The 23,976-nt window shown below is 34.5% G+C and overlaps 1 protein-coding gene across 1 annotated transcript in view; it reads left to right on the top strand.

Moving 5' to 3' along the window:
- The window catches only part of LOC103032444 (uncharacterized), a 177,507-nt gene that overhangs the window by 129,947 nt on the left and 23,584 nt on the right, over positions 1-23,976 (top strand). Inside the window, exons 53-54 of the mRNA XM_049466410.1 lie at positions 5,687-5,854; positions 20,378-20,551. Coding sequence (XP_049322367.1) covers positions 5,687-5,854; positions 20,378-20,551 — 342 coding nt within the window. The remainder of the gene's footprint in view (positions 1-5,686; positions 5,855-20,377; positions 20,552-23,976) is intronic.

Below are 23,976 nucleotides of genomic sequence, written 5' to 3'. Positions count from 1 at the left end.
ATTAATTTGACATGTTACTTTTGTATTAAATTAATATTGCTTTCCTTTAACTCTACCTTTTTGTAAAGGAACTTGAGAAAAGAATACATGAATTCATAAAGGAAGAGCTTGAAATCTTCAGAAAACATCTAATGGAAAGAAACATAAAAAAACACAATGTGAAGAAAGACACTTGGAATTTGAAACAGGGAGTTCTGAATATGACACAGTACTTCCTAAAGAAAATGAACCATGAGGATCTTGCTGAGGCTCTACAAAGTAAGTGTTTAACAGATCTAATAAATATGGATAGGATTTCTATTTTCCTTCATGTTCATTTTGCATGTTCCCACATTATTTTACGTAGTCACTGAATTACTTAACACGGACTGTTATTATTTACCCTGTAATGCTCTCTAATAGCTGTGATTTTATGTGTATTTGATTAGATGAACTGACTGGAATCCAAGAGCATGCACTCAAATATAAACTGAGTGAAAAGTGTCGCCATGTTTGTGAAGGAATTGCACAACAAGGAAAGTCTACCATCCTGAATAAGATCTACACAGACCTGTACATTACTGAAGGTGCTGCTGGACAGGTAAACAAACAACATGAAGTGAGACTTATCCAAAAAAACAATGTAAAAGCAGATGCAGGTGAACTTCAGCAGGATGTTCAGATTGAATGCAAGAACATGTTTGAACTTTTACCTGAACAAGAGAGGCCAATCAGAACTGTGCTGACACAGGGAGTTGCAGGAATTGGAAAATCAATCTGTGTGCAGAAGTTCATTTTGGACTGGGCTGAAGAAAAAGAATACAAAGACATCCAGTTCATATTTCCACTTCCTTTCCGGGAACTGAACTTGAAGAAAGGGCGTCAGAGTTTGATGGACATCATCTATTTTTTCTTCCCAGAGACAGAAGGACTGAGATTAACAGATCAGCACAATGTCATGTTTATTCTTGATGGACTGGATGAATGCCAACTTCCTTTGGCATTCCAGAAAAATGACATTATAAATATTGTCTCTGAAGCAGCTCCACTGGATGTTGTACTAACAAACCTCATCAAGGGAAATCTTCTCCCCTCAGCTCAGATCTGGATAACCACAAGACCAGCAGCAGCCAATAGAATCCCTGCAGAGTGTGTTCACCGAATGACAGAGCTGCGTGGCTTCAATGATCAGCAGAAGGAGGAGTACTTCAGAAAGAGAATCACTGATCAGGTTATGGCCAACAAAATAATTGACCACATTAGAGAATCTAGAAGCCTGTACATCATGTGTCATATCCCAGTGTTCTGTTGGATCTCAGCCACTGTGCTTCAGAAAATTCTGGAAGAAACAGAGAGTGAGGAAACCCCAAATACACTGACGAACATGTACACATGCTTTCTGATCTTTCAGGCAGTACAGGGAAATGTAAAATACACTGGAAAAGATGACTTTGACATCCCGTGGGACAAAGAGGCCATTCTGGGATTAGGAAAACTGTCTTTTCAGCATTTGGAAGAAAGCAATCTGATCTTCTATATAGAAGATCTAGAAGAATGTGGAATTGACACCAGTAAGATACTGATATGCTCAGGACTGTGCACTCAGGAGACTGTCAGATTTCTTGGTACAGTTTTCAGTTTTGTTCATCTGAGCATTCAGGAGTTCCTTGCTGCATTATTTGCATACTTATCGCTCAGAAATGACAACAGGAACGTTTTTGAATCACAGTTCACATCACAGGAGAGCAAAACAACAGAGCTCATTGATTTTCTCAAGACTGCAGTAGACAAGGCTTTGGAGAGTGACCATGGCCACCTGGACCTCTTCCTTCGCTTCCTTCTGGGTCTCTCACTGGAGTCTAATGAGAAGCTCATCCGAGGTCTGTTGACTCAAACAGGAAGTAGTTCTGACTGCCAAAAGGAAATAGTCGAGTACATCAAGATAAAGTTTAAGGAAAATCCCTCTCCAGAGAGATCCATCAATCTGTTCTACTGTCTGAACGAGTTAAATGATGATTCTCTGGTGAAAGAGATCCAGAGTTACATGAGTTCAGGACGTCTCTCTGAAGTTAAACTCTCACCTGCTCAGTGGTCAGCTCTGGTCTTTGTGCTGCTGACATCAAAAGAGAAGCTGGATGTGTTAAATCTGAAAAAGTTCATCAGATCAGATGAATGTTTGAACAGACTGCTGCCGGTGGTTCAGGAAGCCACAACTGCTTTGTAAGTAACATCTAACTACACAAATCAGTAATATGTTTATTGTCTCATTTTATCTTGTATTTTATTGAGGCCAGTTCCAATGCCAGGTCATGATGATAACCAATTCCATTTGTTAGGAAAAAAAATAAAATAAAAAAATAGCTGCAAATTGCTATTCTTTATTCATCAAACCAGACACAATTCTTCTGTACATTAGTGGTGGTTATAAAAGCAGACATCACAGCAGTTTCAAGACAGTGACTTCTCTGTTAATGTAGACATTCCATAGATTTAGATTTCACCATTTTGAAATTTTACATTTGAACACTTGTTTACACTTTTAACCTAATTTCAGGACACCATAGTGTTAAGGTAATTGTAATGATATATTGTGTTTCAGTTATCTTGAAGGGGGATTGAGGATTTTTCTGATAGTGTTTTTTTGTATCCACCTGTTCTTTTACGATTAAAGAGCTTATTCTAGAACATTCTTCTTGTTAATGATGTTGCACACAGTGCTTGTAATCCCAGTGTTTGATTGATATCTATAATTGTTTTTTTTTTGTTCTTGTCTAATGTTGAACACTGGCAACTATAGACTCAAGGATATTTTAAAGCTAAGAAGAAAACCGAGGCACCTGTACTAATTTAATAATTAATTTGGAGACATCAGATATTCTTGTACTAACTAGGAACAACTAAGGCTGCACATAAACTGTGTATTAGTCTGTATATTATACCAAATATTATGGTCCCTAAAATGGGGGATAAAGAGTTGTAATTTCAACATGGTGTTATCAAAATGTAAGCAATCACACACACACACACACACACACTTGAATTAAAGTCTAGGATGTGCACTTCAATAATGTTGGATTGACTTGATTTGAGATTTTAAACTGTGGTGCAGAGAAGCATGTCAAGAAGAAATGTCATCAACAATAAGGAGGTTACTACATGTTAATTTGCTTTTTATGCATTAATTGAAATATATATCAGATTATGAAAATTTGTTTTGCAATACTGTGTATTAGGGGTGGGCAATATGACCCTAAAATAATATCACGATATTTCAGGGTATTTTTGCGATAACGATATACTTGGCGATATATCATTAATTCATTTCAGGAATATAGTATAATAGTATAACAGTATAATCATAATGTGGCAAAATAAATAATATAGCATAAAATAATATAATGCAGCAAATAAAATTGCAGAATATTTAGTGCATGCATATAAACTGCAAACTAAAACAATTATACAATAAATACACCTAAAGCTTCACAGTGAATAATAGACTACTTTTATGACAGAACAGCCCTATTATCACAATATGGATTTTTAATATCATGCTATTTCTGTGTCACGATATATTGTATACGATATAATATTGCCCACCCCTACTGTGTATTGATTGTGTGCTGTATTCTTAAATTCCATTGATTAGAAAATATATAAATGTTTTTATAAACTTTTTTAGAAATATGATTTAATTGAAACAATTGCAATATATTACTTCGACTATGTTAACACATTACAAAACATTGTTACAATATATTGTGTCGTAAAGCTTATATTGTGATCTATATCATATTGCCAAGTTCTTGATAATACACAGTTTAATAATATAAACAAATGCTTTACTCAGGAAACAAAAACTGCATCTCATTTGGTTATGTTTGGGGCACATTATGAAACTTGACAGTTTTTATTTATATTTAAATCATTTGTTTAGTTACAGTAATATCGGCATAACAATAGGATTGGATTGCAACATTATAAACATTTTAAAGGCTACAGTGTGATCAATGTGTTTTATTAGTAAACTCTATGACTGATGTGTAAAAATTCTTCTTTTAGGCTCAGTGACTGTAACCTGACAGAGAAAAGCTGTTCAGTTCTGCTCAAAGTTCTCAACTCAGAGTCCTCTACACTGACTCTACTGGATCTGAGCTACAATCCTATAAAAGACTTTGGAGTAGAGCTTCTCTCTGAAGGACTGAAGAGTTCAAACTGTAAACTGGAGACACTGAGGTGAGTTTATCTCCCAATGTTATGGTTTAATGGTTAAGGTTGTACAGTTATATATTTAATTAACACGTGCTAATCCTGTATTTTGTTCCCTTGAAAATACACATTTAAACTTTAATAAGAATAAGAAGAGTTCTAAGAATAGAAACATAATTGTAAGGCATAATTCCTTGTGAGATTTATAATTATACGTTGTTGTTCTTTTCAACATTTGTAAAAATTTGTTTGTTTCCAGAAATGTGGTGACCATTGAACTGACCAGTTAGAATACATTTATAATATGAAGAGTTTGATTCCAAAATGTGATAAACGCCATTTAAAAAAAAAAATGAGTTAGAGCCAGAATCAGAATGTTATGTGACCACTCTTGAAAAGCCAATATTCAATTTTCATCAAAACGCCCCATCCGCCGTGTAAAACTGCCCTGCTTTCTCTCTTTCTTTCCAAAACGCGATAAACGCCAGTCTTGATTTTCCGCAAAACGCCACATCTCCACTCATCCAATCACAGGGCAGCATTCCACGAGCTATAGAATGTAAACATGCGCCTTGTTGAGCCGGCCAGTTTTTCGTGTAGCCTACTTTCACTTTCGTTTTTCACTCTCAAAGTCCGCGAAAATGAACGGGTTTGGTGGTATAGAGGAGCCTGTTCGTGAAGCAGTTATTAAAAAAAAGAGAAAGCCATCAAAAGAGTCTCATGTACGTGAAAAGGTAAAGAAAATGAGGCATTCAGGAGGGGGGAAATGCCGGCTGTCATCTGCAGTTCACACACACACACACACACACACACTATACTACACCACACTACACTACATTACACTACAGCACATTAATGTAACATGATTTTGGGGATTTTATAGTGTTAATGTCTTGTTCTTTAATGAAATTTTGCACTTTTTCGAAAAGAAATGTTTTGAAATTTGTGTTTTTAGGCCCAATGGTTAAACTATTATATTTAGATGTACAATTTACTGTTATTTATTATTGTATTTTGCACATAATTAGTACAAAAAAAATTCTATTGATGCCAAAGGATATATAAGACATTTTGAAAAAAAAACTTGGCATGGATTTATTATGTTTTGCGAAAAAAACGAATTATTTTTAAAAATAAATCTTTAAATATTAAAATATTAAAATTATTTTAACCTTAGTATGGTATTTGATAGTTTGAAACAGAAAACGGTGGTTTTCAGCCTACCACTTTCTCGCTAAAGAAAACCCTTTTTTACTCAAATTGATAAAAATGGATATATAGCGTTTTGGAAAAGAGCTCTTCATATGTATTCCTGAGAAATCCAGCTGAAAGAGCTTTTATTATATTTATGTATTTTGGTAAATGGTTTTACATTTTGTGAAATAAACATGTTCAAACTGATGTCAATGTTACGCTTAATTATGCATGAATGTTAACTGTAGACATTGAAAAATTTGTAGATAATTTAAAGCATAATATTATTTTCTTCTCTCTTTAGTCTTTCATCCTGCAGTATAACAGAGAATGGATATATTGCTCTGGCCTCAGCTCTCAATCCCTCATCTCCACTGAAAGAGCTGGATCTCAGAGGGAATGATCCTGGAGATACAGGAGTGAAAATCATGACAGACTTCTTACAGGATACAACTTATAAACTTAAACTGAGGTAGATTAATCCATTCCATTGCATTTAGTTTTATTATTATTATTTGTGTGTTTGCTTTGTTTAATAATTTTGTTTCAAATGTTAAAAATTCGGCCTTTTAGGAATCAGGAGCCAGATTTAGTAATCAGAAGACAGCTTGAAAGTTGACTTTAGTTTATTCTCGTGCTGACAGAAAATCTACACGGGCACTGCTTAGTTGGTCGTTGGTGCCTCCCTGTGTGTCAATTTGTTGTTCACAGGATCTCTCAAAAACCATGTATAAATTATTGTCAGAATAATAAAGCTGTTTCTTTTTTGCTTATTTAGACTATTAAGTGATGCTGCAGAAGAAGCCTATGCTACCCTTACTGAAAAACTAGGAACAAATCCTTTACTGCTGAGAGAAATGGATCTGAAAGGGAAAATACAAGGAGATTCAGGACTGAAGCAGCTTTCTGATCTACTGAAGGATTCACACTGCAGAACTAAGATACTTAGGTATGCTTTGATGAAAGGAAATTTGATGAGATGAATTTATCTGAAATTATATATTGTTTACAAACACATTTTTTCTGAAGTGCTGTTTTCTTTTGTTAGTTATCTTTTAATGTCATACACTTGATATCGCACTAAGATACATCAAGAAACAATTGTATGACCCCTGCAAGAAAAAGTCTACAAAACAAAATATTTTTGCCCTCTGAAAGTCAAATCATCAGTCAGACCACATAAGTTGACAAATTTAAGTTAAGCAGTCGAAGGCTTTGCTATATTAAATTGATGCACAAGCCTTTCATTTAAATTATAGCAGGGCTGCCTTGTAAAGTAAATTCAGTTCACAGTGTTGGTGTTTCATTGTAGAATGGGAAGCTGAGGCAAAGTGGCTATTACATTACTGTAGCTATATAAGAAAATCTCAGAAAAGTCATCTGAAATTAGCTTTTAAATGAGAAATTTAACAAAGTTTACTATTGCATATATTGCAAATTCTGTTATCACAATCACAGCAGACAAAAAAGCTTCAAAAAGATGAGTTGACTTACACTATATTGCCAAACGTATTCCCTTAACTATCCAACCTTTCAGGTGTTCCAATCAAAAAGCAATCACCTAGGCATGTAGACTGCTTCTACAAGCATTAGTGAAAGAATGGGTCACTCTCAGGAGCTCAATAAATTCTAGTGTGATACTGTGACAGGATGCCACCTGTGCAACAAGTTGTGAAAGTTAAGTGATCCATAGAGGAGACATAATCTAAAACTTGATTTAGGGTGTCAGTGTGTCTTTGATATCGTGAGTACACAAAAATGCTTGAACATGCTAAAGGCATGAACCAATTCTCTTGATTAATCATGGGTGCGTTTTGGGCCTAATTTAAAATAACCAATCAGCAGCAGGTAATTTCTGGGAACAGCAATGTTATTTGATTTTGTATTGTGTTTGATTTGTATGTGCTGCCAACACACCTCACTGCCAGACCACCACATCCACTGGCATAGATTTATTCCTAAACTCCAATTTTAACAGCGTGGGCACAATGCATGAAAATAGACTGTTGATGAAGTGTAAGGTAGCAAAGACCCCACAATGCACTATGTGCAGGGTGTATGATAGGCCCCCATGTGGCCTTTAGCTTAGCTCAAGAATGATAGAGCGAGGAGAACTTCATGGAATGGGTTTTTATGGCTGATCAGATCTAAGCCTCACTTAACGAAGTGCATGTGAGCGAATACTTTTGGCAGTAAAGAGAAACACATTCACCTAATAGGCCCGCCTTTCCATAAACAGTTTTCAGTGATAAATAATTAAAAAATGTAATAATTAAATGAGGTTTCAAGTTTTAAAGAAAGCAAGAAGCAGGTCATCCTGTTGAAGACGACATTAGTTACTTCATAGTGGGCAGTTCTGTGCATTTCAGACTGTTGAATTTTTATTTGAATATTTATTAGAAATAAATCAAGATTTAAAAAGCTAACCAAGCTTATTTTAAACATAAGTTCAAGTGTGCTATTTGGATCATTATTTCACCAATCCCAACACTGTATGTAGTAAATTTTGGCTGCAATTAATCTTTGCCTGCAATTTAGATAATCATATGCACCATCTAATTTTTTTTATTTTTAAATGTTTACAAATGCATTTCTGTAACTTTGCTGACTTTCTTATTGTGGTGGAAATCAACACCGGAATTCAAACACAGGGATTCAAACACAGGGATTTTCTGATTGCTAGATTATTTTGTAAGGGAAACATGAATGAATAGTTGAATATTTATATCACATATTTTTGCAAAGCTGATAAATTTAGTAAATTAATAGAAATTGTGTCTAATATTTGCAAAATATTGTTTGTATAATAGAAAAAAATCCAAACTGCACTACCAGTTTGATTGCAGTATTAAAAACACAAATATGTTCTTATTATTAAACTCTAATTGCAGGCTAAGTAACAGCAACGTTACAGAGGAAGGCTCTTCTGCTCTTTCGTCAGCTATTTGTTCAAATCCCTCACACCTGACTGAGCTGGATCTGAGTGACAATAAACTAGGAAACTCTGGAGTGAAGCAGATCTGTGGCATATTGGAAAATCCTTTTTGTAGACTACAGAAACTGGAGTGAGCTTATTCAATATATTCTGTCTAAACATCTGATAAATGTTTTATGTTTTATTATTAGTTAGAACAAAAGTGTCTTTTTGATGTTATGTCATAATTGTGGGTGATTGTAAATGTGGTTCTCTTTTTTTTTTTTTTTACAAATTGTTAGAATTGACATTATACACAAATCTTGCACTTACAATTATAGACCAAAACATTTGACAAAATTTTCTCTCTTAGTCTTTCGTTCTGCAATATATCAGAACAAGGATACACTGATCTGGAATTTGCTGTGAAATCAAGCAGCTCTTTGACAGAGCTGGTCCTCAGAGGAAATGATCCTGGAGAGACAGGAGTGAAGCTATTGAATGACATACTTCAGGATTCACAACATAAACTGAGCAAAGTGAGGTAGATACTTTAGAAAATACTGTTTTATATTTTACACACCTTATCCTTCTGTCTGTTTTTGTCTGTCTGTTCTTTAAACTACACTAATGTGAAATGTAATAATCAGGAGGGGTCCACATACATGTAAACAGTATTGTTATGGTTTATGGGCCGTTTTTGAAATATCTGCAGGTTGTTGAAAAGCTATGCTGTAGAGGACGCCTGTGCTTCTCTGACTAAAGTTCTAGGAACAAACCCTTTACTGCTGAGAGAACTGGATCTGAGTGGAAAAATAACAGGAGACTCAGCAGTGCAGCAGCTTTCTGCTCTACTGAAGGATTTACACTGCAGAATCAACAAACTTAAGTATGGAGTGTGTTTTCTTTCAGTCAATGTAAATTTATAATCCTTCATGTAAAGAAAAAGTATAAATTATTGTAGAATGATTAATGCTTTTATTCATTGGCAGGAGTTATTTTACTCTTTAATTTATATGTAACACAATTAACAAGATCAAACTACTTTCTTAGTAAGTTGTTTGAGAATAACCATGCAATAAATCATTTATGTTATTAATAGCATAACGACTCTGCTACCCCGAGTGGTTGAGATGGATACCAGACTAAGATATTATTCATCATAGAAAAAGAATTTAGATACATTAGTAGTTCAATATATAAACATATTCATTTTCTTTAATTATACAAAATATGCATGAATAGTTACATAAGAATATTTATTTTGTGAAGCAAAGTTAACATTCATTATTTAAAAAAAATATATAATAAGTAAAAATATAAATAAAATAATAATAACAGTAACCTGTTAAAAAACAAGTAGTTTTATTGGCAATACTGCATATGTACAGGACATACAAAGGATTGAAATTAGTTTACTCTCCCTCCCACTGAATTCTAATATTACAATATTACAAGTTAAATTATAATAATTTATAATAAAATATTTTTGCTATTATTTAGGAAATGAATTGAGTCCAGTATACAGTTTAAATTAAATTCAAATTTATTTATATAGCAACAAATGTCATCACAAAGCAGATTTACAGAGATATGGGTCCAAGCCTCTTATGAGGAAACAACAGGTTACAGTTGTACTCTGTCTTTCGACATGTTGCATAAGAATTAAAACATCTAAATAAAGAAACTCTCAGTCTTTAATTTAAACATAAAGCTGAATTATGGTAAAGAATTGTGAATTAGAGATCATGCAAACCCTCCTTGTCAGTCAAGCTGCTTCATGATGAGAGAGTGGAGTTATGGACACTAAGGGCCCTAATTTAACGAACTATAGCGCACTTGTTAATTGCGCTTTGCGCAGCTGGATTTAGGGGCGTGTCCTGCGTCTTTGCTATTGTAAGGGCGCGAAAAATATGCCTTGTGCAGCTCCAACGGCGCAAAGGGCGTGTTTTAATTCCCTTAATTATCAGTGTGTCTGCATCCATCCCCTTTAAGAGGCAGCTGAGCTCTGACTTCTATTCATTCCTATTTTAAGAGTACATGAACTGACTGCGCGTCACACTGTTCAAATAAGAGAAGCAGTTAAGGGAAGTGTAATGTTATTTTATTCTTTATTCTGTTTATTGTTTATATTTTTAAAAAATTAGAAATAAAAACTGGCATGTACTATAGACAATTAAAATATATACATAAAAAAGAAAAAAATAGGACATTTTTAAAATATCATAAAAATTGATACATAAAAAATAAAGAATGTATATCTTATAAAGAAAAAATAAAAGTAGGGAATATAAAGTAAAATGATAAGAATGATAAAAAATTATAAAATTTATATGAGTAAACGAAGAACATGGGAATCATGGGAAAAATATATAATTTTTTATATAATTTGATCAATAAAATAAATAAAATAATTAAAATGAATTAAAAAATATATAATATAAAATATAAACGTATTAAAAAAATAATTTAAAACAATCACAGGCTTTCTGCGCAGAATAATAAAAGTTTCAGTTTCATTTAGTTTCAGTTTCAAATCATTGAAACAGCTCATCAAAACCTCAACCTATCCTTTATATTTGACAATATTTGATTAACTTTACAGGTCCTTCCTTAATCATCTTAATTTATTTAACTAAACTGAGTTTTGTAGCCTCGCGCTGAATTCAGATCCGCGCTGCGAAAGAGAGAGAGAGAGAGGCGCAGGGCATTTTGCCTGATTTCTTTAGATTAATTATCCATAAATATAGTGAGTTTATTCCATGAATTTCACTACACTTGATACGACCTTATTTATTAAAAGACTTTTTTTTTTAAGAAAACAGAGGTAATCCCGCGCCGCGCGCGCTGCCAAATCCGCTACGCGCGCCTGCAGTCTTTTTTGAGCGCTGAAACAGATTTTCGTTAGTGAATTGATATATTTAATATTTGTATAAATTTGCCCTGGTGATAAGAAACGAAAGCTAACATATAGCTTTATATTTCTGTGTATTTTTAAGTATATTTTATTTTTATAGTTAATTGCTAAAGGCTCTGGGTAAGGTTTTTTTTTTTTTACTGTGGTAAAGAAGTGATGCTATGGGTTTTTTTGGAGCGCAGGGCGCTATTCAATTTCGACGTCCTTTCACAGGATCAATTGCGCAGCGCCTTTTTCAGCAGCCAAGATAGAAACACGCCAGACATTTACCTGAACATACTTCATTTCCAGACCACCACGCCCATCAGCCTTAATATATTCCAGAAGACTTGTGGCATGTATTTTAGCAGCAGCATTAAATGTAAAAACTATCCCTGTCCTGTAGCTACTGCCTCGCGGTGCTCAGCTGCTGTCCTGTACTGTACTGTAGCTGAGCAGCAGAGCAGCACAAGGAAGTGGCTGAGCACTGCGGGGCAGTAGCAACAGGACAGGGACAGTTTTTACATTTACTGCTGCTGCTAAAATGAGTGCCACAAAACATCATTCAGTGTCCATAAGTCCACTCTCTCATCGTAAAGCAGCTTGACTGACAAGGAGGCAGTGGCTGAGGAATTTGTTTTATTTTTTGTAATTTTGTTTTCTGACATGTTCATTTGCAATTCAGGGCCACTGTTGTCATGTCCTGTCTGTCCTTGTGCCTGTGTGTGTTCCACGTGACCTGTGCCCCTGTGTTCTGTCCCTGTACTTTTCCGCCTGTGTCAATTTGTAGCTCCGCCCCCTAGCCCCAGGTGTTTCCACTTCCCTTGTGTGTTAAATAGCCCTCCTCTGTCACTTGTCCTTCGTCGGTCTTTGCACTAACCCCTGTTGTTTGTCATACCTCTGTTTCTTGTGTTCATTCCTGCGCTCCTTGGTTTCCTGCTCTCTGTTTATCCCGTCTTATAGTTCCTTGTTTATCTCGTTTACTCCTTGTTATTGTCTCTGCTCTGTTTTGTTCATAGTCTTGTTACATTATTTATTTGTTTTCCTCGTATAGCCTCCCTCTTTGTTTGTAGTTTATATTTATCTTCTGGTTTATTCTTGTGCTCCTTAGTTCCCTCCTTAGTGTATATCTTTGTATATCTTTTGATTATCCCTTGTTAATTTTAAGTTTCCCTGTGTTTTCCCTAGTTTATTCCCTTGCTCTGTTTTAGTTTATCCTGCCTAGTTTTATAGTATCTCTTGTTTGTTTATGTTAGTTTTACATCACGTTGGTTTTCTTATTCATTTCATTGTTCAGTGTTTACCCGTCTATTTGTTTATTTGTGGTTTAGTTATTAAATTCTAACTTGCACTTGCACTTACGTCGTCTCCTCGTCTCCCTGCCTGGGTCAATCCTGACAACCGTAGTTTAAAGACTTTTTTGATTGAAACATGTAACACGTATGTAAAACCTACACACCACTTCCAGTAAATAGAGCAGTCAGATGAAAGGAGCTCTGCACTCCTAGTGATATTAACCATGAAATGTTTGTCAAATTAGATTTTTTTTTTTAGTTTCTTGTATACACATAAAACATAAAATCATAAATACTCATATGATGGGTGAATAATCTGAAATGGAGACTTCATGTGTGCAGCTCTCAACAATACTGTCAGCATTTTGGCATTATTACTGTGAATTAAAAGCATTAGTGGTGTTGATTGTAATTTACATAGAGATTTTAACAGGTTAATTTTAATATTCTGACTTTAGAAACCAGGATTAGCGTGAACACAGTAAGTTTCAGAAAGCGTAGTAAATTCATGCTATACAAACCCAGCACTCTCATCATAATGTTGTCTGTGCAGCATAGGTCCTCTGTGTTTTATATTGGCTGTGTTATGATACGAGAAGCTAATATTGTGTAGTGCCTCCATTACCCTGTGTGCAGTGACTTTAATGGAAACGGTAGGGAGTTGAGCTGTTAAACATGTTGATTTGTGCACTCTTAACTGTGTCTATTATTCAATAAAAATAAAGAAGAGTTGTTTCTAATTAACATTATCGTTGATAGACTTCCTGATTCCGGCTGATCTTGAGTTGGCCTGGAGTCCATCGCTCCCTGAAACAAAGACAAGATTCAAAATAGATACTGCAACAGTAATTTTCACAGAAAAAAAATTGTAAATCTTTTGTTCATTATTTCTGTTTTCAGGCTGAATAACAACAGCATTGCAGAGGACGGCTGTGCTGCTCTATCATCAGCTCTTTACTCCAACCCTTCACACCTGATAGATCTGGATCTGAGTGAGAATAAACTAGGAAGCTCTGGAGTGAAGCAGCTGTGTTTCTTTCTGAGTACAACAGACTGTAAACTGCAGCAGTTGAAGTAATTATTAATTGCATCACTGTATAGTCTTTCTTTAAAAAAATAAGATTTATATTATTAACTCTTTGCTACATAAAGTAAACAAAGTATATGAATGTTTTGTTGTTATGCAAATAAGGAATATACATGTGGGCTCACCGCAATCTAATTCATCAGGTGAAGAAAAGTGTGCTTTTAAAGCAGATTGACCATTAAAATTAAAGGCAAGCTTGTGTTGTTTTAATAGAGACAATGTATGTTGTTTCTCTAGACTCTCATTCTGCAGTATAACAGAAGAAGGATATGGTGCTTTGGCTTCAGCTATAAAATCAAACCCCTCCTCTCTCCTAAATGAGATGGACCTCAGAGGAAATGACCCGGGAGAAACAGGAGTGGAGCTGCTAATTAATTTGCAAAATGATGCAGCCAGTAAACTCAAGAAAATAAGGTAAACCATTTTTTTAAACAAAAGTCTTTGTAACTTGATGTCGAAATACAAAAGCTGCTACTTTATGAAGTAAATGAAAATAAAAATGAAGATTTGTGTTAAAGAAACCTTCAACCATGCATTAATTAACTTTACGTTATGCCCAAAGCTCACCCAGGAATAATTAGGAGAATTAGTACATGCCTTTTGTGCTGTTGGAGCTGCGCAAGGTGTAATTTTTGCACCTTAACGATACCAAAGAGAAAGGACACACCCCTATATCCAGCAGCCAAAGCACCTAGTGCGCTGTAGATCGTTAGAATAGGGCCAGAACAGACATGAACACACTCCTCACTCCACTTTTCAGCATGCCACATGGGGGCGTCAACTAAATTGTTCCCTGTGCTGTCCAATTAAATTACATGTGTATTCAATAAATGGGAGATGTTTTTGTAAGCTATATTTCCTATAATCATTTGCATTTTAATTTTCGATTGAGCATCATTACACTATGTAGTGAGCAGCACATGCAAATGCATTTTTTTTTATTTATTGAAAAAAAATGATATTTTATAAACCAGAGACCCCAACTATCTGTGGAACTTTCCTTCATGCTGTATTGTGTTGATCTGATTGCCGGTAATTTGACAGGGATGGCTCATAAAGGACAGGAAACCCTGAAACATTTGTAAAAATGAAACATTAAAATTCAAGTGATTTATTAGCAGTATTTACTCTCTACAGGCTGTTAAAAAGCTCTGCTGCAGAGGAGGCATTTACTTCTCTGACTGAAGTTCTGGGAACAAACCCTTTACTGCTGAGAGAGCTGGATCTCAATGAGAAAATACAAGGAGACTCAGCAGTGAAGCAGCTCTCTGCTCTACTAGAGGATTCTCACTGCAGAATCAAGAAACTTAAGTATGGAATGTTAATTATTTCATTCATTTTAAATGTAGCATTTTTCATGCAAAGAAATAACATTTTGTATATGTAAATATTTTATGAACTTTATATCTGTTGCATTTTACTAATTTACAGTAATGTACTCATTTACAATTCACAGGAAGACAGTTATATACAAAATGTCTTTCCCCATCTATATCACTATTTAAAGATATTCAGCAGTCATTCATTATTATTTTATTGTGTTCTGTTTTCAGGCTGAACAAAAGCAACATTTCAGAGAAAGGCTGTGCTGCTCTATCAGCAGCTCTTTGTTCTAATCCTCTACACCTGATAGATCTGGATCTGAGTGAGAATAAACTGTTGGCTGCAGGAGTAAAGCAGTTCAGTGCTGTGTTGAAGGATCCTCAATGTCAACTTCAGAAACTCAAGTGAGAAGATTTCAAATACTAAGAATCTCAGAATAACAAGGATAAAATACTTTAAGACTGTTTAAAATGTTTGTTTTAGGATTGTATTTATATTCTGTTATTAAAGGTGTCATTCCATAGTCATTTTAAAATGGCTAGTTGTGGTCTCTAGAATGAATTAATGCTACGTGAGCTGGTTTTTGTAAAAAAAAAAAAAAAAAGTGCTCCGGAGATCCAGAATAATGCTGCTTTAGTCTGGTGGGGGAGTAGGAACGATAGGATTTCAGCTCTTCCTCATGAATATTCATGCATACAAATATATAGCCTCCGATTGGCTAAGAGCACTGCAAGGCAGCGAGACTGACAACAGTTAGAAACGTTTTAAAATAAAACATTTTAAACCTGTAAACCTATGTAAACACACAGGTGGGTAGTCCAGGTCCAGAAAAAAATAAAAGTAAAACACCTAGAGTTTGGTTTGCTGAGCCGCAGCAGAGCTGCAGCAGAGCCGCACAGGCACAAAACCCTGGGGTGGATTTTTACTTTATGGACCTGAACTACGCACGTCTGCTTACACATGATGGCTAACTAGCTTGTGTAAACAGAATTATTTCATTTATTTAGTTACTAAATAATGGAACAATGAGATAATGGCCAACTGTAAATATATATTATTTATCTAATTTACACTGTTTACTGAATTCTGAGGTTTTTTCTGAGTTATGGCTTGAATTCTAGGTACCCCATTTAAAAGACCAATGGGTCATAGCACAACAATTAAAAATGTTCTAAACACACACAACTACCTAGCTCAATTGTACTTTGCTTGTAGTATTCCATAGAAAATTATAACATTTGTTTCTCAGCTCTGAATTACTGGGCAAAGCATATAATACTGATGTGTTATTTGCTCAAAAATTTTATATACAGCATGTATAAACAGCTCAAAGAGACCTGTAGTATTTCACAAAGAACAAGAAAAAGTGGATTTTAGACGAAGGACAGCTTTGATAGTTATAGGTGTGCAGCATTTCTCTACAAGAATTTTTGAGAAATTCATAAAAATATCAATGATCAGCATGATATTAAACACATGGGTTTATTGTGTTTGTTCCTGAATAATGAATTTTGTATGATAGTCTTTCAGACTGTGGTGTATCGGGGGAAGGATATGCTGCTCTGGCTTCAGCTCTGAAACCAAACCCTTCATCACACTTGATAGAGTTAGATCTCAGAGGGAACGATCCTGGAGACACAGGAGTAAAGGAACTTCATAATTTGCTGGTGGATCCACAGTATAAACTGAACACTTTGAGGTAGATATTTTTTGGAAATGTGGGTATTTTTTTACCATAAAACAATTTAAATAATTTACTAAAAAATAATTTACTAAAATATTTTCAGTGTTTCAGTAAATATTTGGCAAGACGCAGACAATATGATGATTATGTATTATTATACAGCAGTAACAATTAACTATATTGTAAGTGTCATTGAGGTTTAACCCAAAATTATCTAGTGTCTGTCAATATTGTTTTAGGTAGATTTTTTTCCTTTCTGTGTTTCCAGGCTATTAAACAGCTCTGCTGCAGAGGATTTCTGTGCTTCTCTGACTGAAGCTCTAGGAACAAACCCTTTACTGCTGACAGAGCTGAATCTGAGTGATAAAATACAAGGCGACTCAGAAGTGAAGCAGCTCTCTGATCTACTGAAAGATTTCCACTGCAGAACCACAAAACTCAAGTATGAATTCATTTAGATGTTACATTTTTGATAGAGGTACAAAACATTTAATTAGCATGATTTAGTGGTATTGTGTATTTTGTGGGATGGTTTACTACATATGTTACTACTGTAATTAATTCAGTACACTTGCTATTTCAAACCTCATTGTAAGAAAAAGTCACTGCTGACTTTTATTTTGATGTAGAATAAACAGTTCTGTAAATATTGTGTTACATTTATTTTTGTATGCATATGTATTTGTGTGCAGGCTGAGTAACAGCAAAGTTACAGAGGAAGGCTGTGCTGCTCTATCAGCAGCTCTTTGTTCTAATCCTTCACATCTAATAGAGCTGGATCTGAGTGAGAATGTTGTAGGAAACTCTGGAGTGAAGCATCTTTGTGATCTACTGAACAATCAGTACCGCAAACTGCAGAGGCTGAAGTGAGTTGTAATTTATTTATAATGATTAAATATTTTTGGCAGGATAAGAAAACACAAACACAACAAAGAGAACATTTCACACTGTTTACAGCATATCATATTTCATGCTCTTGTAATGAAGTCAGAACTTTGGAAATGTTGAAGCTCAGTTTGCTGGGATCACTGAATCATTCCCTCTACACACCAATGACAGATAGCTAACACACAGAATCCAGAGAAAGACGAACACAGGGATGTAATTTAAGTGTTTTACTTAAATATTTTCTCTTCTTTCTTTGGTTAGAATTGTGTTTGTTTCTTTGTTTGTAAACTGCAAAGAACACAAATATACAATGATTTGTTTACAAACTACTTCAAAACACAATACACATGAATTTACATTGTTTACAGATAGAACCAATTTATCCAATGAACTGCATTTAGATTTCTAACATTTAGAATTTTAGCTCTCTAACACATGAACAGCTTATTTATTGCTCCAACAGTATATCTACAACATATTTATCTGCTTATAACATAAACTATGAAATAACAATGAACTTACAAGCAAAGGCTTTCCCAGGCACAACAAGAAGGAAAAAGAGGAGAAGCTTTTTGGCTGCGTCCAGAAACCCCAAAAGTGTCTCCTTTTTCCTACCGATCCTCCTCCTCTCCTCCGTGACCCGGAAACTGATTTTGTGACGCCATCTGGCCGCCTGTCCGAATACCGTAGGAGACGAAAGAAGCCGCTTAAAATCCACTTGTAGGAGGCTTCCAACGGAGGTTACATCAGTGTATCCTACTCCGGAAGACTTTTAAGGATTTTCCAATGACATCACTGCATCCACGCCCACAGAGCACGCGAAAATGGGGAAGGCAACGCCCAAATATACGTCATAAACATATTAATTAACTAGGTTCCTGATCTAATTAAACAGCCAGTAAAGCAGTAATATAATTTATAGTTTAGATAAACTGTATGCTCAGTAAAACTATATTTATGACCCTATGTGTATCATGTTATACATATAAAAACATATATTATTTATAATATATATATATATCTATATATATATATATATATATATATATATATATATATATATATATATATATATATATATATATATATATTGTGGCGTGAGGAGGCGGGGGAGTTGTGGGTCCGCCCCACGCCAGAGCGCAAAGCCATGCCTGTCTCAGCTGGCCCGCATGAGGGCTGATTGAGCCGCCAGTTGAGACAGGCATATATACTCAGCCTCAGCCATCATTTGGGGGAACTTACACTGGGGAGCAGAGGGCTGAGGCTGCACGGACCTTAAAACCTTAAAAACTAAACTAAAAGTAATTCTACAGACTCTAGAGCCCCATTGGGCTGAGCATTATGTTTTGAGTTTGTTTTGGGTGTGGTGGAGGGCAGTTTAAAAGCCGAATAAAGGTATGCTTTGAGTTTCATTTACTCCCCGTGTCTGTGTTCTCTGTGAGCTTCCTCCTTCCGGGTCACAGTGGTCACGCCCCTTACCCCAGGGGCCTACCACAATATATATATATATATATAATTTTAATAAATTCATTTATTTACTTATTTATTTTAACTTAGGGACTGATGAGGAAACTGAATCCCTCATAAGGCTGAGGTCAGACAGGGCTGCCAGAGTCACTGGCCAGAGATGCGGCTGGGAGTAAACAGGATTTTATTGGAATATCTGAATTTTTAGCTGTGTGTAATAGTAATGTTCTGAAACGTGCTGAAAGTGAGCGTTGTGATTGGCTCAGTTCATTGGTAGTCAACATCCTATCTAAAATGGATCAGCTGTTCCATTTCCCCAATTACAGCTCCTTCCCTCCATTCCTCCTCCTCCTCTCCTCGATTCCTCCACTTTCTTCCGGGGTAGGAGAGGAGGAGTAGGAAAGGAGGAGTAGGAGAGGAGGAGTAGCAAAAGTTTCTGGACGCAGCCTTTGTCTAGATGCATGGAGATTTTCTGACTACTTCCGGCTCTTTCTGGCTAACCTTTACCCTCAGAATCACATGTTCTGAATCAACCAATAGTAAAATACCTTCTGCTTCACTGTTATACAAAAAAACACCACTAGGTGCCGCAATTATGCACTAAATGAAAGGCTACATTATATGTGCCATGTCAGTTCATCTTTGTCTTATTTTATTATTTTATTTATTTTAGTTATTTATTATTACTTTTAATTTGTTTATTCTAATGTTTTATATTTTCATTCTCATGTTCTTAGTTCTGTTATTCATTTTATCATTTCTTATCTTTCTTAACATTTTACTTTACTTTTATTATTATCTTTATTTTATTTTATAAATTCTTTACTTTTATGTGTCAATTAGTTTTTTATGGTATTGTAGTTTTACATATATATATATTATTGATATATATATATTAAATGTTAATTTAAAATTAGTACTTCTTTTATGTCTTATTTTTTACCATTTTTTTCTTTATCATTTCTAATTTATTATTAAATGTTTTCAATCCCTTTGGTTCCTGTAAATGCTCGGCAACATTATAAATGAGGGTCACCCTCAATGTTATTCCCGAGTGAAAATAAAGGTTGATTGATTGATTAATTGATTGAATATGTTTCTCTCTAGACTTTCATTCTGCAGTGTAACAGAAGAAGGATATCAATTTCTGGCTTCAGCTGTGAAAAACCCTGCATTACCTCTGATAGAGCTGGATCTCAGAGGGAATGACCCAGGAGACACAGGAGTAAAGAAGATCACTGATTCAACTTGTTACATAGGGACAATAAGGTTTCTACATTACAAAAATCTACTTACCTTTTTAATTAAATGAAAAATGTATTTGCTTGAAATGAGGATACTAATATGAGGGAAAGTGTAGTATTTTGAACATTTTAGAAAAGAAAGGAATGTGGTGATATTGGATAAATCTCAAATCAATCTGAGTTATTCTTTTTTTCAGGCTGCTGAACAGCTCTGATGCAGAGGAAATCTGTACATCTCTGACTAAAGATCTGGGAGAAAACCCATTACTGCTGAGAGAGCTGGATCTGAGTGGAAAAATACAAGGAGATTCAGGCATGAAGCAGCTTTCTGCTCTACTGGAGGATTTTCTCTGCAGAATCAACAAACTTAAGTATGAAGTGTGTTTTCTTTCAGTCAATGTAAATTTATAATCCTTCATGTAAAGAAAAAGTATAAATTATTGTAGAATGATTAATGCTTTTATTCATTGGCAGGAGTCATTTTACTCTTTAATTTATATGTAACACAATTAACAAGATCAAACTACTTTCTTAGTAAGTTGTTTGAGAATAACCATGCAATAAATCATTTATGTTATTAATAGCATAACGACTCTGCTACCCAGAGTGGTTGAGATCGATACCAGACTAAGATATTATTCATCATAGAAAAAGAATTTAGATACATTAGTAGTTCAATATATAGACATATTCATTTTCTTTAATTATACAAAATATGCATGAATAATTACATAAGAATATTTATTTTGTGAAGCAAAGTTAACATTCATTATTTTAAAAAATATATAATAAGTAAAAAGATAAATCAAATAATAATAACAGTAACCTGTTAAAAAACAAGTAGTTTTATTGGCAATACTGCATATGTACAGGACATACAAAGGATTGAAATTAGTTTACTCTCCCTCCCAGTGAATTGTAATATTACAATATTACAAGCTAAATTATAATAATTTATAATAAAATATTTTTGCTATTATTTAGGAAATGAATTGAGTCCAGTATACAGTTTAAATTAAATTCAAATTTATTTATATAGCAACAAATGTCATCACAAAGCAGATTTACAGAGATATGGGTCCAAGCCTCTTATGAGGAAACAACAGGTTACAGTTGTACTCTGTACTCTGTTGCACAAGAATTAAAACATCTAAATAAAGAAACTCTCAGTCTTTAATTTAAACATAAAGCTGAATTATGGTAAAGAATTGTGAATTAGAGATCATGCAAACCCTCCTTGTCAGTCAAGCTGCTTCATGTTGAGAGAGTGGAGTTATGGACACTAAGGGCCCTAATTTAACAAACTATAGCGCACTTGTTAATTAATTAATAGCTGGTATTAGGGGCGTGTCCTGCGTCTTTGCTATTGTAAGGGCGCGAAAAATACGCCTTGCGCAGCTCCAACGGCGCAAAGGGCGTGTTTTAATTCCCTTAATTATCAGTGTGTCTGTATCCATCCCCTTTAAGAGGCAGCTGCGCTCTGACTTCTATTCATTCCTATTTTAAGAGCGCATAAACTGACTGCACGTCACGCTGTTCAAATAAGGGAAGCAGTTAAGGGAAGTGTAATGTTATTTTATTCTTTATTCTGTTTATTGTTTATATTTTTAAAAAATTAGAAATAAAAACTGACATTTACTATAGACAATTAAAATATATACGTAAAAAAGAAAAAATAGGACATTTTTAAAATATCATAAAAATTGATACATAAAAAATAAAGAATGTATATCTTATAAAGAAAAAAATAAAAGTAGTGAATATAAAGTAAAATGATAAGAATGATAAAAAATTATGAAATTTATGACTAAACGAAGAACATGGGAATCATGGGAAAAATATATAATTTTTTTATATAATTTGATCAATAAAATAAATAAAATAATTTAAATTAATTAAAAAATATATAATATAAAATATAAACATATTAAAAAAAATATTTAAAACAATCACAGGCTTTCTGCGCAGAATATAAAAAAATTCAGTTTCAGTTAGTTTCAGTTTCAAATCATTGAAACAGCTCATCAAAACCTCAACCTATCCTTTATATTTGACAATATTTTATTAACTTTACAGGTCCTTCCTTAATCATCTTAATTTATTTAACTAAACTGAGTTTTGTAGCCTCGCACTGAATTCAGCTCCACGCTGCGAAAGAGAGAGAGAGAGAGGCGCAGGGCATTTTGCCTGATTTCTTTTGATTAATTATCCATAAATATAGTGAGTTTATACCATGAATTTCACTACACTTGATACGACCTTATTTATAAAAAGACTTTTTTTAAGAAAACAGAGGTAATCCCGCGCCGCGCGCTGCCAAATCCGCTACGCACGACTGCAGTCTTTTTTGAGCGCTGAAACTGATTTTCATTAGTGAATTAATATATTTAATATTTGTATAAATGTGCCCTGGTAATAAGAAACGAAAGCTAACATATAGCTTTATATTTCTGTGTATTTTAAAAGTTTTAAGTTTTATATAAATGACGGACAGACCCAGAGGCCAGGGTGACAATGTGCTTTATTTTTCATATATATAAAAAATAATAATAATAATAAAAGTTTTAAAATTTTTAGTTAAATAATAGCGAAGTGAAATAAAAAAAATATGTTTAGTCGATTTGTCCATTATGTTTATTTGTTATTTCTAAAATTCCAGCATTTTAGTGAGAATAAGTATCTGTTAAAATTCTCAAACAGCAGAATGCCTATGTCTGGTGAAATTAAGTTACAGTTATTAAGTCTGCGTACTGAACATAAATATAATAAGTCCTTATAACTGTCATGCAGATTTTTAAGTATATTTTATTTTTATAGTTAATTGCTAAAGGCTCTGGGTAAGGTTTTTTTTTTACTGTGGTAAAGGAGTGATGGTATGGGTTTTTTTGGAGCGCAGGGCGCTATTCAATTTCGACGTCCTTTCACAGGATCAATTGCGCAGCGCCTTTTTCAGCAGCCAAGATAGAAACACGCCAGACATTTACCTGAACATACATCATTTCCAGACCACCACGCCCATTAGCGTTAATATATTCCAGAAGTTCATTGCTATTTTAAGGACGTGTGCGCAAGGCGTAAAAAGAGACTGTTGGCGGGGTGTACGATAGCAACGCGTCACGCTACACGCCTTTCGCGGGGTGCACGATAGGGTCCTATATGATGATTTGTGGCATGCATTTTAGCAGCAGCATTAAATGTAAAAACTGTCCCTGTCCTGTAGCTACTGCCTCGCGGTGCTCAGCTGCTGTCCTGTACTGTACTGTAGCTGAGCAGCAGAGCAGCACAAGGAAGTGGCTGAGCACTGCGGGGCAGTAGCAACAGGACAGGGACAGTTTTTACATTTACTGCTGCTGCTAAAATACCTGCCACAAAACATCATTCGGTGTCCATAAGTCCACTCTCTCATCGTAAAGCAGCTTGACTGACAAGGAGGCAGTGGCTGAGGAATTTGTTTTATTTTTTGTAATTTGTTTTCTGACATGTTCATTTGCAATTCAGGGCTGCCGTAGTTTGAAGACTTTTTTGATTGAATCATGTAACATGTAGGTAAAACCTACACACCACTTCCAGTAAATAGAGCAGATGAAAGGAGCTCTGCACTTCTAATGATATTAACCATGAAATGTTTGTCAAATTAGATTTTTTTGTAGTTTTTTGTATAATCATAAAACATAAAATCATAAATACTCATATGATGGGTAAATAATCTGAAATGTGTGCAGCTCTCAACAACTCATTACATTACAAAGCCTACAAATACTGTCAGCATTTTGGCATTATTACTGTGAATTAAAAG

Source organism: Astyanax mexicanus, chromosome 17, assembly GCF_023375975.1.
Source record: "Astyanax mexicanus isolate ESR-SI-001 chromosome 17, AstMex3_surface, whole genome shotgun sequence".
Taxonomy (NCBI): Eukaryota; Metazoa; Chordata; class Actinopteri; order Characiformes; family Acestrorhamphidae; genus Astyanax; species Astyanax mexicanus.
This window is presented reverse-complemented; position numbering and strand designations above follow the sequence as displayed.